At 42.2% G+C, this 17,413-nt stretch overlaps 1 protein-coding gene across 7 annotated transcripts in view; it reads left to right on the top strand.

The window, feature by feature from the left end:
* The window catches only part of GLIS3 (GLIS family zinc finger 3), a 513,435-nt gene extending 498,055 nt beyond the window's left edge, over positions 1-15,380 (top strand). For 5 of the 7 annotated variants that reach the window (XM_082657135.1, XM_082657133.1, XM_082657132.1 and 2 more), the window contains 2 exons: positions 10,413-10,595; positions 11,492-15,380. In XM_082657135.1, coding sequence (XP_082513261.1) covers positions 10,413-10,595; positions 11,492-11,628 — 320 coding nt within the window. In that variant the 3' untranslated portion in view covers positions 11,629-15,380. Of the gene's footprint in view, positions 1-10,412; positions 10,596-11,491 lie in introns of those variants that run through there. The other 2 variants (XR_014296909.1, XR_014296910.1) reach the window with 2 other exon arrangements.
* Positions 15,381-17,413: the final 2,033 nt, after the last annotated feature.

Here is a 17,413-nt window from a genome sequence, read left to right as displayed (position 1 = left end):
TTCAGCAAAATGCTCTGCCCACTCTCATCCCCTTATTTGAAACTTTGCAGACATCAGTAGCAGACCATCTTCCTCTTCCCCTACCCCAGGTATACAACTTGGACAGCGAGTGTGGCTCACAGTAATAAATGCCGTTAGCAGCTTGCTTCAGACCAGGTGAGGTTCTGCGAGGTGCACGAGCAGAGGAGAGCACCCAGAGTGTGCAGAATGCATCCCTCTGTGGCCTGTAGGCTAGTGGTAGACGCTGTAGATGAAAATGGCCCCACTTCTTGGAACCAGGTGGACTTGTCTAACTTGAAGCCCGCATGCTGCAACCCATCTGACCAGGGACTAGGGGACCAGGAGGTTGCTCCACTGGTCAGCTTTCCAACCACTGTAACCTGGTTCCTTCAAAAGGAATGTGCCAAATGGAATGTTCAGGGTTATTATTTCCATTATTTTCCTTTTTCTTAGTACAGTAGTTACTTAAATGTCAGTCTTAAATAGCTCGAGTGCTTTGCAAGCTGGTTTAGTTCTCAGCCCGAAGAAAAATCTGTCTTGCTAACACAGTCTGTGAGCTGTTCCTGTAGTTTCCCCATTTATAGACTCCATATTAAAATGAAGAGTCGGTTTCTCCATCACTTCCAGGGAGGAAGCTTAGTAGAGTTCTGACTACATGAAGACCTGGCTGAGGTTGTTGGCCAAGACCAGGAGCTAAGGGGAAAAATGACAACCAAACTGTGGAGGCTTCACTTCCAAGATCAGCATCATTTTATACCTAAGGGTGGTGGGTTATGAGAGATAAATTGCTTAAGAATTGCATGTGCATTATACAGAATCTACAAATACAGCTAAGCTTATTTCATGGTAGTAATAGTTGCTACTATTTACTGAGGGCCTACTACATGCTGGGGAATGCACTAGATGCTTTTATAAATGCTCTCATGTATAATGTTTTCCACAACCCTATAAAATAGATATTATTTTAAAAGAAAATGAAGCTCAAGAAGGAAAATAATTTATGCAAAGACACACAGTTGGTTAATGGGTTATCCAGGCTTTGAACCCAGATCCAGGTAGTTCATGCAATGGATAGAAATAAAATAGTGACTAAATCAGAAAATTGGCCAAGAGAAATTTCTGAAATGTCTCTGTTTCTACTCTTCAGGGTTTTTCGAAATTTTCAGTGTTTAGGTAATTTCATCAATTTTGTTAATTAATTCAATGCTTTTCTCCCTAATGAAAATGTATGTACTTCATGAAATGTTGATCCAGTCTGAGTAACTTTGCCTATAATCTGGCAGTGAGAGACCTCAACAAAAATGTCAAGATTTTGTTTGAAATGATTTGTCTGTGAGCTTAAGCCCTAATAGTCTCTATGAACTGTTACCAAACAGACCAGAGTTTGAGTCCTAGTTCTGAAACTTGGTAACTATAAGGATTTAGGTAAGTTATTTGAACTTTTTTGTTTCCTTGTCTGTAAACTGGGGACAATATTACTTAACTCAAAAGTTGGTGTAACTTAAAAAGAATGAAATATTGCCATTTGCAGCAACATGGATGAACCGAGAGAATATTATACTTAGTAAAGTAAATCAGACAGACATATTTTATGATATCACTTATATGTGGACTCTAAAAAATAATACAAATGAATCTATATACAAAACAAAAATAGACTCACAGACATAGAAAACATACTTATGGTTACCAAAGGGAAAGGTGTGGGGCAGGTAAATTAGGAATATGGGATTAACAGATACAAACTGCTATACATAAAATAAACAACAAGGATTTCCTGTATAGCACAGGGAACTATATTCAATATCTTGTAATAACCTATAATGGAAAATAATCTGAAAAAATATATATATATATCTGAATCATTTTGCTGTATACCTAAAATTAACACAATATCATAAATCAACTATATTTCAGTTTTTTTAAAAGTTGTAAAAAGGAAGATTTTCTATTTAAAACACCTAAGATAATGCCTATCTCAGAGCAAATAAATATTAGTTCCTCTCCTTCCTTCTGAAAGAATTCTCTGAGGGGTTGGTGTAACACTAATCAAAATGTCTATAAAAATGCCAAAGCAAAGGAACTGCAAATGAGAAAACTCTGGACTTAGTAGAAAAGTATATGATGACTGTTTTAGCTCTGCTCCCTATTTGTTTTAAGATAAAGGCTAGATCCATGAATAATTGCAAATAGCTGGATGTTTTTAAATATTAAAATGAGTGTATGAATTTTCCACTTTTCTCTTATTTGCACAATAACATATAACCATAGTATTGGTTTAAAGGCATGTGATTCAACTTCCATCTCTTTGTCTATAAAATGAGAACATTTGTTTGAATCACCTACTTATAAGACAGGTATATCAGAGGCTGCCTAAGAAGGAGTTTTTTTAAGTTTTTTAAAAAGGTACCATGTGAGTAATAAGTGTATGATTCCCTGCCTTTCTCTGAGTAAAGTTGGAGGTCATTAAATCATGCTGAGAAGGTGTGATGCCAGAGATCATATTCTTAGAGACTTTAAGAGCTTTACCAGAGACTTACCTATTTTTTTCTCTTTTCTGCTCATTGGCTTGTATCATGGATTGCAGAAGGTATTTAAAGGGGGGAGTGCAAGGGTCCCCAGAGAGTACAAGGGAACGCACAAAGAGCCATAAGAGTGTTGGAGAAGAAGAAATAAGGGTAGCGAAAGGGAGTAGGCCATGCATCTTCTTTCTGTGTCCCTGTCCCTGGAACTCTCTGATTTGAGCCCTCTCGTTCATCACTTAGGCTTATCCATGCCCCTGCACATGCAGCAATCATGACTGAGGCCCAAAACTCTACAATTCCTAAAGTAACCCACAAAATTATAGTCTCTGTGGAGAAATGGTTAAGGGTTGTAAAGCTCATAAACATACATCCCTGCTTCCACTTGGCTAGCAAACAGCTGTACCACCAAAAAGCTGAGCACTGCCAGCTCTGCCTCTGTCACTGACATCTGCTTATTCTCCTACCCAGGCACGAATTGATCAGTACCACTGACAAAAAAAAAAAAAAAACCCACTCTGCCAGGGCTGGTCCTCAGCAGAGCTATGGGATGACCTCCTAATTATATCTACCCTCACCAGACAGGGCCAAACAAAAGGGACCAAAATCACTACTCTTTTTTAAAAGTTTTGGGAGTGCCCAAACTTCTTTCTTATTTGAGCTTTTTCCTCTCCCTATCTTGAATGCAGTCTAGAGAAAAGAGTTGCATCTCTATATATTCCTTAAAGAAAATTTCCTTTTTATTGTCACATATAATATTAAATTGTATTACTTGATTTCTCATTTGTATGTTTATCTTTCTTTCTCACTGAAACATAAACTCCAAGAAGGCATGGAGTATGTTTTATGCACCACTGTGTCTCCAGCACTTGAGTAAGTGCTTAGCATATAGTTGTCGACTAAATGAAGGCATAAAAGTTGAAATGTTTGTGTTATTAGAAGAATAGGGAAGAAAAGTGAAAAGAAACATTTGTAGAGTGCTGTGTGCAGGCACATGCTCAGCCCTTCACATGGGTCATCTCTTAATCCTCTTTAATCTTTGCAGTTACCTTATGAAGTAGGTACTGTGAACCTCCATTTTATAAAAATACAATAACAAAGGCAAGCACATGCTTAGCCAGTGTTTCTTCTGAAAGGTCAAGGGGACAGATGACTCCTGAGATTCGGGCAGTATCTGAAAACAACAGTGTTTGGCCTGGATGCCTAAAATGATACTCTCCGATCACATGGGAATTGAAGGGCTTTCTTGTCTGAAGATATTGAGGGGTCTTGGGAAGCAATTGCTCTCAGCATTGTTTCCAAGGAGCTTCACAAAGGGTCCTGCCCAGTCTGATCAGGCCACACTCTGGTTGAGGAGTTAGTTCTGGGGGCCCTTCCTGATGCCTGTGATGGGCTTCACAGGTGGGCTGTCTGCATCTATAAGTTGGCATCATGGTCTGGGCAGAACCTACCGCAGGAAAGGGTCAGTCTTGATTCTGAATGTTGTCCATCCAACTCTTTTCCTGGTGCCCAGAGTTTGGTGGTGGTTCTCAGCCTCACCATAAAGGAGAACAAGAATTTTGTTTTGCAAAGCCATCTGCTATGTATATAAACAAACCCATTAGGGACACAGCTCCTGACGTAGCACCTTGACAAAGTTTAGACTGATGGTATTCATCTCCACCCATACGTGTAAGGTAGAGCCTCTGTATTGAACTTTATTTCATCATCAAGTGGTAGGGAAATTGGAGACCCACCTATGCTGTTGCCACTCCCATACACACAGTGAGCTAGGCCCAGAGTCTGCAGGAAAGAAAGTGGGTGATGTGTTTCCTTTTCCTTCTCTTACTTCCAGAAAGGAAAGTGGTTCCTGCAGGAGAACTGAATTGCCCTGGAAGTTTAGCTTAAAACAATGCGCATCATCCCTCATGAGGGTTGTGAGTTGGGTGACCATTATTTATTTATTGAAGTATTTATACTCTGGTTCCTTCTACCAAGACTAGAGTGTAAATTTGTAAGGAAAAGATAAATGTAATAAAGAGTCTAATATACTTCTTATCTTGAACGCCAGGAGTCTAAGAATCATTATCTGGCTTTTATTTAAACTCTTGGTGGGTCATATGTTTGTTCTCTAGGAATTTAACCAGAAACATTACTGAAAGTCTGTTAAACCTGAGAATGCAGATATCCCTAGAGTTGTGCTGTCCAGTAGCCACAAGCCACATGTGGCCATTTAAATTTGAATTAATTAAAACTAAATATAATGTAGAAGTTGGTTCCTCAGTCGACTAGCCACATCTCAAGAGCTCAGTAGCCACATGCAGCTACGGTATTGGACAGTGAGGTAGAGGCCATTTCCATCAACACACAAAGTTCTCTTGGACAGCGCTGCCCTAGAGAATACCCTTCCATTACTGCATTTAGTCATGCGCTTCCTTTCTCCTCTAACTTTTTCCACTCCCCTTCCACGTTGGGAAGGAAATCCACACTCAGCTTCATGGGGCTACTTCATCATCATTAAGCAGCAAGAGTAACCATGAACTCCTGATCTAACGGATCATCACAGAGCTGTCAGTGACCCCACATGACAAAGTAAAGAGGAGAGGTTTTTGAGAATGAATTTTAGGGCTTCCCTTGTGGTGCAGTGGTTAAGAGTCCGCCTGCCAATGCAGGGGACGCGGGTTCAAGCCCTGGTTCTAGGAAGATCCCACAGGCTGCAGAGCAACTAAGCCCGTGTGCCACAACTACTGAGCCTGCGCTCTAGAACCCTCGAGCCACAACTACTGAGCCCATGTGCCACAACTAGCGAAGCCGCATGCCTAAAGCCCGTGCTCCGCAACAAGAGAAGCCACCACAATAAGAAGCCCGCGCACCACAACGAACAGTAGCCCCCGCTCGCCTCAACCAGAGAAAAGCCCGTGCACAGCAGCGAAGACCCAATGCAACCAAAAAAATAATAACAATAAAATAAATAAATTTATTGGGAAAAAAAGAATGATTTTTAATACTATGTGAGCTCATAGGTAATATTACGGGAGAAAACAGGATACAAAACAATATGTATAACATTCCAGTTTTGTGTGTATATATCTGGCTATGTCTGAATTGTAGGAATAAAGATAATTTTTCTTTTCTTTGCATATACTATTCTACATTTTCTAGTTGGTACAATTAATTCAAAATATTTTAATAATTAGAAAAACAAGTTTGTTTTTAGAAGGGAAAAATACTTCCCAAAATTGACAAGAGGAGGAATGATTCTCCTTGACCTTCAGGAGCTACAACTTGAGTAAAGTCAGTTTATCTGCAAGTTCCTCTTCTCCTCCTCCATTCTTGGAGGTAAAATAACTTCTAAAATGGGGGAGGGGTGATTTTCTAACTAAATGTGATGACTAATATTTATTGCCAACATAAACTTATGTGTGCATTCTTCTGCTACTATAAGTGTATGTGTTCTTGTTCCAACTGCATTATCAATCCTCAAGGACAAGGTGTTATCTTCTAGTTCTTTGGTCTCTCCAAAAGCACCTTGACCAGTACTCAGTAACTGTCATTGACTGACTGACTGACAGATTGGCTGACCTTGCCATCACTCTTATGTTTTATGCCCACGAAATGTGTTAACATCTTGCGGCGTTTTGCTTTGGGTCCTTGACGTAGTGTTCTTTCCAAACTTACTACATGAAATTCAGCAGCTGGAATACAGGAGCCATTCATCAGAAAATGAGTTAGGCTTTCTCTGGTTTTTTGTGTGTGGCAAGACCCTAATGGAATCTTTTAAAATTATGTTAGTTTTATGGAAATAGCAGTGGGAAGAGGCTATGTTAAAGCTCTTTGATTTGAGTGACCACAGTCATCCACACCAGTGTATTTGGCATCTCTAGTAACTGGCTTCTTGAAGGGAGGGATTTAATAAAGAGGATTTTCTTTCCCTGAGTTGGCTGTGAGCGTGGTAAAACATGCTTGTGGGGCCATTCTGGTTTTGACTGTTTCTCGTGTCAGCCAAGAAAGCCACAGGCAGGAACTACAGTTCACTCGGCCCTCTCACTCAGACCCAGATGGACAGGGGGAACTGGGAGATGGAGCTCAGGATGTTGGGTTTACTATTTAACTTCACCGGGTGTATTTCATCGCATTATGAACCTTTTGTACTCTTACACTTTACAGCACTCAAATGTAGATTGAAGCCATGTGAAATTCCTGCCATGCCTTCAAAGCAGGGAGAAGACAGGAAAGCGAGAATGAATTGGTTTTCACGAAAGGCCAGTGGAAGTCTCTATCACTGTCCCTGACATACCTGAATGATCAATGTCCCTATGTGGGGAGTTGTGGGAGTCTGTCTTCCTGGAAGGTTAATATTACACTGAGGAATGCTATCAGGGTATATATGAGTGACAAATATGAACAGAGCCAGCATAGGGATATAAATAGCAAATATTGTCTATTTTGTTCAGTGCAGCGACATTACATTCTAATAAACCAACTGTGATGGTTCCTGGTAATGTTTTCCTCCTGATAGCGATGCCATGATTACATGTGCCTGGCCACTGGGTACCCAAAGTCAAGATCAGTCCAAGAAACCTCCCAAATGAAACTGCACATCCCAGGTCTTTCAGCCCACTCAAGTTTGTTGCTGTTGTGAGCCTACATGGGGACGAGTGAAGAAATCAGAATGTGTGTCAATTAGTGAAGGATCTAGGAACCAATATGGGAAAGAGGTATATAGCCCAGGTCCCGAGGGCCAAGAATGTTCCAGAGGATTCCACCTGGGAACTGGAAGTGAGCTACATGCCCACTGCCTTGTCCATTCTTACATTTGGTTATTGTTGAAGGACTTACTTGTTGCCCTTTTGAAAATTTTATTTCTCTTAATAAACATTTTACTTTTGAGAGCTACATTATTGTGATATAATTTTACTTTTTTATTTTTCTTATTTAGCAAACATAAATAAATTGTGTTATTAAAATATATTATATAAATATTAATTATATTCTCCGATTATATTGTATAATATGTAAATATTAACTCAATTTAATCTTCATAATAACTCACTAAGGTATAGGTACTACTTTTTATTTTTATTTTTTTATTTTTGGGTGCCTTGGGTCTTTGTTGTTGCTGTGCGCGGGCTTCTCATTGTGGTGGCCTCTCTTGCTGTGGAGCATAGGCTGTGCGCGGGCTTCTCATTGTGGTGGCCTCTCTTGCTGTGGAGCATAGGCTCTAGGCTAGCAGGCTTCAGTAGTTGTGGCTCACGGGGCTCTAGAGCGCAGGCTCAATGGCTGTAGCGCACGGGCTTAGTTGCTCTGCGGCATGTGGGATCTTCCCGGACCAGGGCTTGAACCCGTGTCCCCTGCATTGGCAGGCGGATTCTCAACCACTGCGCCACCAGGGAAGCCCCTAGGTACTACTTTTAATCCCGTTTTACAAATTAGAAAGTTGAAATACTGCAAGGCTACGTAATTCACCAAGACTACACAGTTGGTAAGCAGTTGAGCTAGGATTTGAACCCAGGAAGTCTGGCTCCAAAGTGCTTGTCCTTCACTGATACTGAAATTCAGAAAAACATAAAGCCAAAAAAACCCCAAAGACAACTATAAATATGTTGCCTTGCAATCTGTCCTATACATAGTCTTCCACATAACTGAACCCAGTCTCCCTATTCAGTTTTGTATCTTGCTTTATTTTCCAACTGAACCTTATAATGGTCTTTCCACGATGTTAACTCCTTGTAAATACTGTTTTCATGGCTACTTAACATTCCCATCAGGTAAATGTACCACTGTTCAACCGTTCTCTTATGGGTGGCCATTTTTCCTCCTCTGTTGGTTTTCTGTTATGACAGCTAGCACTGTGATGACTACCTCTTGCAGAATTTCTTCTGTTTTTCAGAATACACTTTTAGGATACATTCTTGGAAGAAAAATTCCCCTGTCCAGAAGTATGAACACTTTTAGGTTCTAGATGCAGGTTGTCAAGTGATTTACAGAGGCTTATACTCCTTTGCAATGTCTGCACACTCTGCACAGGTGCCTTTGTCACCAGTCTCAGTCCAGCACCAAGAATGACTTTCAGAAATCTTTGCTAATGTGATGGGTAGAATATGGTATTTTATCATTGTCTTGATTTTTATTGCTTTAACGGCTAGAGAATTGCCAGTTGTCCATATTGGTTGATAAATTATATGCGTATCTGAGTGATCTGTTTGGGTCCTTTGCCCGTCTGCCTACTGAGTCCATGCAGAAGACTTAGGGCATCAAAAAGAGAAGAGCCAGTAGTTTTCCATTCTTTCTTCTCCTGCCTTGACATGGAATTTCCTTATGTTTTTTCCTAGTCTATACAGCTAACATGAATTTAATCTTCCTCCCAAACCTTATATGGATTTTTCTCTTGATTCTACGTAAAGTATACTACTGTTTACTTACAAAGAATGTTATTTTGTTTTCTACTGTGAGTGTACCCTGTTCATATATCTGTATCCATCCTCTGTCTTGTATCATAAGCTCCTAGAGGGCTGGTCTGTGGCTTTGTGAGCAGTTCAGCACACATTCTTTGGTGATATTCCTAGCGACCATAGAACAAGCCTCCTGGCCAAGGGTAGTCTGCCTTGAGAGTACTAATCAGAAATGAGAAGGGTGTGAGCATAATAGGTTGGATGTGTTAGCGTGCCTCAGTTGTACTTAAAGAGAGCTAAAAAGAACCCAACCCAAATAGCACCTTCCCTACCTCTTGATAGGTGACTCCATAAGAAGAAGCAGTTCTAGAGGAGGAAAGCACACAGGACTAGGGCTCCAAAGTCCATGAATTAGTTCTGTATTCACCATCGTGTAATGTTTGTGGAAGGAACACTGGGGGCACCTCCTCTACTAATCCCTTGTATTTTTCACCAGAAACAGAGTCATGATATCAATAACTGACATACATAAAGCACTTTCAAATGTTATGTATGGATTTCCTTATCCAATGACTTGCTTAATCTTCATAATCACCCAGTGAAATAGACAGTGACTTTCACATGTTAGAGTTGAGGAAACAGGTACCATGAAATAAGGTATTGAATGAAGATTTCATTATATTTTTGAAACCATATGCTCCAGAAAGTAATCTTTTACTTAAATTTATTATGAGACAAGGAGGAAGAGGGAAATGGTAAGGTATCATGGAAGGTGTGGAGAATCATAGAAAAGGACCACATAGGACCCCAAGAGAAAAACTCCATTGAGTAAGAAAAAAATTGAAAAGATAAATGAAACAAGATTAGCAAAATGTTGATTATTTTCAAATATTAAGAAATCTTTCCACATATTTCTTCATGATATTGTTTATTCACTTCCAGTTTTTCTATTTACTGCAAAGATCAGCAATAATAATAGTTAAGTAAATGGTTGCATATCTGACTATGAGATACTATGTACCTATTCAAAATAATGAGGAAGAAAAAATATAAATGTGTATGAATGTATCTGTTGGAAGTACAGATGGATAGATCTATGTTGCATTTTTTAAGGTGAGCATTGTTAAGAGCTTTATTCAGGTTTCTACGAAATGTGGAAAACAGACTATAAAATAAAAGAAGTTAAGGAAGATGCACTTAAAAACTGGTGAGAGGGCATGGGGTAGGAATGTCCCCTGAAGGACGGGCCTTCAGTGTCCAGGACTCTTTGGAGAGTCTAGGGAAGGTGTGAAGCCCTTCAGCTTCAGGTACTAGAGCAAGAAATAAAAAGCCCCTGGAGGTAGAAGAGCTTCTGCTCAGGTAGTACGTTATGAATGCTTGGTCAGAAGGTTTTGTAGGTGGGCTTAAGGGTTAAAGGCATTTTGTCATATGAAGCCAGGCTGAGTGAGGGTCTAGTCAGGTTGAAATGATCTTCTGAACTTGTGCCCTGCAGTAGCTCAATGCCATGCTTGCATTTCAGGATTTTATGGGCAGCTGCAGACATTCTGCCCCCCACATTACCCTGACTCTCAGAGAACCATGCCGCCTAGCAGCTCCTGCAGTGTGGTGCCTTCCTTCGAGGACTGCCTGGTCCCCACGTCTATGGGCCAGACTGGCTTTGACGTTTTCCACAGAGCCTTCTCAGCTCACTCGGGCATTACAGGTGTGTTGGTGTCTGTGACTTAGACACTCGGGCAGACAAGCAGGTGAGATCAGGTGGGTTTCCCGTGACTAGCCTGGACTAGACTTGACCCAGCACATGACCACATCACATCCTGTTCGGTCTGCCCGTGAAATGTCTCTCTTCTTATCTTCCTCTCCAGCCCTTCTCCAGCCCCACTTCCACCACCCTCGTTCAGGTGCCATCATGTCTCTCCCAGACTTAGGCAACAGCCTTCCAACAAGTTCCTTGAGTCAGCTCCTTATCTTTACCATTCTGCCCTCCGAGCTACCGTAACCATTACCTTCCAAAAATGAAGGATAAAATAAGGTACTTTCCTGTTCAGCTACCTTCAGTAGTTTGTAGTTTCCCAGAGAATAAAGTCGACTGTCCTCAGCAAGGCATTCGAAGCCCCCAGGAGTTGAGCCTGATGGAACTCTCCGGACCTGCGCTCACGTCTCATGTGCCCTCCTCACATGTCTCCCTACATGCTCTGTACCTGAGCTTTGCCAGCACACTTGACCCCACGTGTCCCCTCCCTGTCTTCGCTCCCTCTTTCCCCCTCCTGGAATGTTCTTTCTTTATCTCTCCGTCTGTGAGAATCCCATCCTTTTTTATGGCTCAACCGTAATATCACCTCCTTTTTGAGGCCGCCCTCACTCTTCCCTACAGAACTTCACTTTCACTGCTACTCAGCCCATCTCTTGTGCCAAGTCCTATTTTAGCCACCTGCCTGCACATCAGCCTCTTCCGCCACCTAAGGAGCCCGAGGACGGGGAGACCCGCTGAAGGGCCTGGCCCAGCACCGTTTCCTCCTCAGCCCCAGCCAGCATTTGCTCCCTGCGTGCCCGGCGTCTGCGACAAGGTAGCAGTTGACTTGTGCGCTCTTTCTCTTCCAGTGTGTGATCTACCTTCGGGTTCCTCAAGCCTTTTTGGGGAGTCTCTTCGCAGTGGACCTGAAGACACCACGTTCTTGCAGATCAGCGCTGTGGATCGCTGTCCTAGCCAGCTCTCCTCTGTCTATACTGAAGGCTAAAAGCTCCCCTGGCCTCCACTACCACTGGCATCCAGAGTCTTTTCGTTCCTTGCCACCTTTTCTTCTTATACTTTCACAGACTGTAAGAAAAAGGATGTCAAGCGAATCAGCGGAACCTGCCGAGTCCCAGGTGTGTCTTTGGAGGGCAGGGCTGAATGGTCAGAGCTGGGCTTTGTAGGTGTGTTTGCAGCTGCTCCTTTTTCTCCCTGGGTTTGCCGGTGACCAGCAGGACTCTTTTCAAAGGGAATTCAGAGTCTCACTCTACCGGATACCTGTTACTCCCTGGCTGCCAACCTTCAAAGGACACCAGTGAGATGATGTGCACGTGAAAGTGTAATTTGGGAATTTGCTGAAACTCCAAACAAGGAAGGGCGACCCAAATTGCCAGAAGCACAGTGAACTATCCCACCCAAGAGCCAGGCACAGCAAGGGGAACCCACTTCCAAAGCACAGCGTGGGCTCAGCTCTTGGAGGACCCCAGGTTTCCCAGCGCCGGCCTGCCATCCAGTGAGCTGGCTGCCTCTCTCCTCTTAGATATTCCCACGCTAACCATTTGCTTTCAGTGTTTCTCCAAAAGCAAAATGAGAAAGTTCTGTCAAGCACGGGCCCTTGAGAAGCACTACAGCTTGTTTTATATTCATGCAACCTATCTTAGTTCTTTGATTTTAAAGACTTGTTACTTACGTCTACTTTTTAAAGGAAAACAATGTTTAGAGGTCTGTTCTTTGGATGGAAATAATTATTTTAATGCCCCCAGCTATGTACGTCTTGCCTCCGCTGTGGCTCTGCTTGCCCGCACCCTGCAGCACCTGTGAGCACCCGGAATGTTAGTGTTGCATTAGCAAAGGCTACCTGAGGGACATGGGGTAGGCCACCCTCTTCCCAGTGCTGCCACAGAGACCCTCGTGGGCTGACTCTTCAGCAGCTCCACCTCGAAGACATTTTTCAAAGGAAAAGGTCACTTGACGGGCTCACCCAATGGCCTCCGCTCTGGTGCTCTGCCCAGGGACCTGCTAGAAGCTGTGAGAGCAGGGACACACGGACGTGTGCTCCTGGGTTCTCAGAAAACCAAACTAGAGATGCCTGATGTCTGGCTACTTTGCACAGCCTCTGCTCCCTCCGTTAGGATCTCCCCTCACCTGTCTGTCTGTTGCTCCCTTGCCTTCCTTCTCTCCCTCTTTTTGCATCGCTCTCACCCTCTTCTTGACTGTGGTTCAGACATGCCCACTACCCGCCATTGCCTGCTCACCACCTCTGAGCAAGGTCTGGCCAAAGGCAGGTAGAGGGGACAGTTCTGGAAAGGTGGCCAGAAGGAGGCAACCTTTCTGTCTGAAACTCTGTTTTGAGGGCCTGGAATTTACCCAGAGCTCTCGGCCATTTGATCTCAAACCTGAATAGGATGCCGTTTTCTGTGACGCCTTTACCAAGTTATTAAAAAGATCCAGAGTCCTATGACATAGGCTATAAAAATTGCCAAAACCCAAAAACACCTGGTAGATTCTGATATTCCAGTACTCTCGCCTCTCACGATTTCTTTTCTCTCTCTTTAAAAATGTTCTCTGAGGGAAAATGCTATTTGTCAAACTGGGATAATTATAATCTTCAACAAGACAATTAAACAGCTTGGTGTCAGACTTGGGATCCGGTGACAGTTTTTATCCTGACAGACATGTCCTTCCCGTCTGGCCGCATGGTCGGTAGTGTTCTGCCTGATTCCGGACTTCATTCTGACACGAAGTAGAATCAGCCGAATAAAGAACAAAGTGCAGGGTCCGTTCCGACAGTGCACTCAGTCAGTCTAGTCTCTCTGGCCAGTGGGCTCTGATCTGAGGAGAGCCATCATGCAGACATCCGTGTCTGCAAAAGAGACAAGTCATTCACTTTACAAAAATCTGCTCTGCTTTACAAAAGAATTCATGTCAGGCTTTCTTTCCACATGAGTTCTCAGACGGCACACAAAGTCCCACCCCTCTGGCAGGCTTTTTGGGTTGTGTCACTTGGCCTGAACAGGGACCATGTCCTTTGTCACACCCTGCGGAGAAGGGAAAGCTCTGGTATCTTAGAGAGACAATCTATTCATTCTAAATCCTGGAGCCTCTACAGGGAACTCAAAACACATTTCATTTGTGTGATGAGGAGGGGAAAAAATGGAAAGGCAAGGTTGTTACTGCAGCTGATGTTGTCTGCCTGCCTGTGGCTTTTGCTATAATTTCAGGTGAAAACAGGTTAGGAGGACAAAGCCAGAAGCTGAACCTCAGAAACTTTGGCTGGAGGAGATCCTCGTGCACATCTGTAGTCTCCCCGTTGGCCTCGCTGAGGCCCCAGGGAACCAGAGGGTGCCAGACAGCAGCGCACCTGCGGGGCCTCCTTCCCCAGCAGGAATTGGGAGAGGGAACAGGCCCAATGCAGCCTGCAAGGCTGGGTGCCCCTCACTCCCCTTCCATGTTTCCCCTCAGCTGCAGGTTTGAGCTTAGGGCCCCAGGACAGGACACCTCCAGGTTCCTTGGAGACAACAAACGCTGCCCTGAGATTCCAGAATCTCGCCTGACCTTAAAATTTGTTCCTTGCTTGCTTTCACACTGCACAAGATTTATATATGCTTTCATCATTATGTTTGTAGCAGTAAAAGTAGAAACTTCAAAAACTCATTTCCTTGCATTTCCTGGTCTTTTTAACTCTTGATATGTAACCATTTTCGTAAACATCTGAAGAGAGATTGTCATTCCCCTTTTTTAAAAGACTGGTGCTTGTGAAAATACAGCGCAAAGCCAATTATCCTATTACATTAAAAAAAAAAAATCAGTATGCCTAGAGACATTTCATTTGCCGCATTGTCTTAATTCCCTAAAGGGACTGCATCAAAATGTAAGCTGTAATTTAGCCTCTGATCAGCTGCTAAATATTATTTAAATATTTACTAGTCCTGTGGGGTATCTCCCATTACCCATGTCTACCCCAAATTATTTAGGTGATTCCAAAATGAACAAAAGGCCTTCAGTCAATCACAGCAAAGTCTCCACTGATAAAACAGAGCTTTGGTGTTGTTCTGTTGTTTTAAAATTAGCAGCTGTCAAGGACATTAGCATACTAGAACAGAGGTAAGTGTTGAACCCCCTATCCAAGAACCTTGCTTCCCAGTTACCTTGAAGTATCGGTAATAGTGATTGTAAATGTCCAATTTAATTATTTGGTACTTTATTTGACTGTTTTGACCATGTCATTTTATAGCAGCATTTTTAATGGCACTTTTTGTTGGTGGTGTGGAATTTCTGTGGTTACATTTTTTTTTTTTTTTTTTTTTTTGCCATGAGTAAAGAAAAAAAAAACACTCATTGGAGAGATGGCGAGTGTAGGAAAGAAGAGATTTATTTTGTACAGACAGCAGAGCATCCTGTGTAATGTTGCTGACATAAAGCACTTTGGGGGGAAAAAGTGGAAATCTGTTTCCCATAAATCACACAGACTCTTGTACATAGTTATATACACTCACGTAGAGAAGTGAACTGCATATATCATACTGGATATGGGGCTGATTTTACTCTAGGGGCACATCTGGTGCTTATTGTCATAAATCTTTTAAAGAATTAGGTACACTTTTTTCTATTAATATGTATAGTTTTGTGATTTGTCACAGTTATGTTTCATATAATCATAAGTTATTTTGTCTTGTTTCATGAAGTCCTTTTTTTATGTCGAAAGTAAAATGAAGGGATTGTGCACTTGGTACATAATAAAACTGGAAATAGAGGATGCGCCCACCTGCCTGAAATCCTCCTTTAGCATTTCGTTTTAAAACATGATGGCAACAACCATTTTTTGTTTGTTTGTTTTATTATTTTGTTTAGTTTTACCATCCGCCTCAGTCATATTGGATTGATAATTATAATTAAAAGCAGATGGGGGTGGGGGAGGGAGTGTCCAAGGCCAGTTTTAAAATGACGCATCGCTTTGGGCCAGAGCTGCAGCCTGGATTTAATTATAGATATGAGGACGAAATGGCAGTAAAAATGAATGTGTCCCTGAATCCTTTACATGTTGGGAGTGTCCATAAATAAAACATGAAGTTTTATTTCATCAAATTTAATTAAAGCTTTTATACATGTTTTATTGGTTATTCTATTAATCTGCTTCAAAAACTGGATAAATGTGTGCTAGGGTTTGGGGTTTATTTGTGCCTTTTCAATGTAGTGCTGCATCATGCTTCAGAAATGCCTCTAGTGCATGGTCCTCCAGGTGATGGGGTTTCGGCATGCTGGCCATTGGAGTGGGCCCTTTCTGCCCAGTTTTCCTAAAACCCTGCCAAGAAAGACACAAGCATCAGCTTCCTGTGAACTAATACCGTGACCTTTAAGTCCTCTGATTTCCCAAAGGAGAAAGGGGCAGTTATCATTTCCCTGATTCCTTGTCCTGTCTGATCGGCTTCTTTCCTCAGCTCCCATCCTTAGGGGACAGGGAAGGGGAAAGGGTTGTCAGGACATTCACACATCTGACTGCCCCGTGAGCCAAGCACAGCACTCTAAATAAAAGACATCATATTATCTCAAGGATTATTCTTAGAAAATTGACAGTTTTCTCACTGAATTTTTAAGACTCGAGAATTATGTTCACAGAAGATACAAAGCAGAAGGGATGATGGCTCCCATGCACCTCATCTGGCTCTTCAAGGTGCTGGGGGAACATGCAGCAAACTCATGTGGTTCAGGCTTTGGAGGTGAAAATAGTGCTGACTGACAAGACACAAAGTGTCTCTACTCCCTAGAGGGAGGCAGCTGGTGGGAGGGTGATTTGGTCCAACCTCTCTGGAGGACGGTGTGGCATTAACTGGTAGAGTTGAAGATACACATACCCTGCTATCCAACAATTCCATTCCTCTCTTGGGAGTCAATGGTGGCTCAGTTATAAGATGTCCAATGCTATTTATAATGGCCAAAACTGGAAATGACCCAACTGTCCACCAACAGTAAAAAGAATAAGTGGACTGTGCTAAGGTAATGAAATGCAATGCAGTGCAGCAAAGGCAGTCACAGACCTGCAGCCACAGGCAGTAATTCAGAGCGGAGTCTCATGAACTGTGTTGAAAGAAAATACAAGACAGAAAAGAAAATATACAGTGTTACTCTATTTATACACAGTTCAAAAACAAACAAAATTCAAATATGGAGTTTAGGGGGCAGAAGTATAAACAACAGCAAGGAATATACTACCACAAAGGTCCAGGTACTGATGAACTCTGTCAGGAAGAAAGGGCAACCCAGAGTACTCCCGGGGTGCTGACCAACAGTGTTTTATGTCCTGACCCATGTGTTAGGTTAAACAGGTGTTTGTTTTGTAATTTAACTGCACATACATATTTTTTTAGTTTTTAGTTCAAATGCATGGGAAGGTCAACTCTTATATCCTCTACCCCCAGGGTCTGCAAACTTTTTCTGCAAAGGGCCAGATAGGACGTATTTTAGGCTTTTAGGGCTATATGATCTCTGTCTCAACTACACAACTTTGTTATAGCTCAAAAGCAGCCATAGACAATATACAAACAAATGGGTATGGCTGTGTTACAATAAAACTTTACTTATGGACGCAAATTTGAATTTCCTGTCGTTTTCAGATGTCATGAAATATTTCTCTTCTTTTGATTTTTGTCAACTATTTAAAAATGTAAAAAACATTCTTATTTCACAGGCCATACAAAAAGAAACAAAAAAGGCAGCAGGCAGGATTTGCCATGGGCCATAGTGTTCTGTCTCTAGTCAACTGAGGGAACATTCCCCTGCCCTTCCCATAAATA

Source organism: Grampus griseus, assembly GCF_964374135.1.
Source record: "Grampus griseus genome assembly, chromosome: 6".
NCBI classification, from domain to species: Eukaryota; Metazoa; Chordata; class Mammalia; order Artiodactyla; family Delphinidae; genus Grampus; species Grampus griseus.
This window is presented reverse-complemented; position numbering and strand designations above follow the sequence as displayed.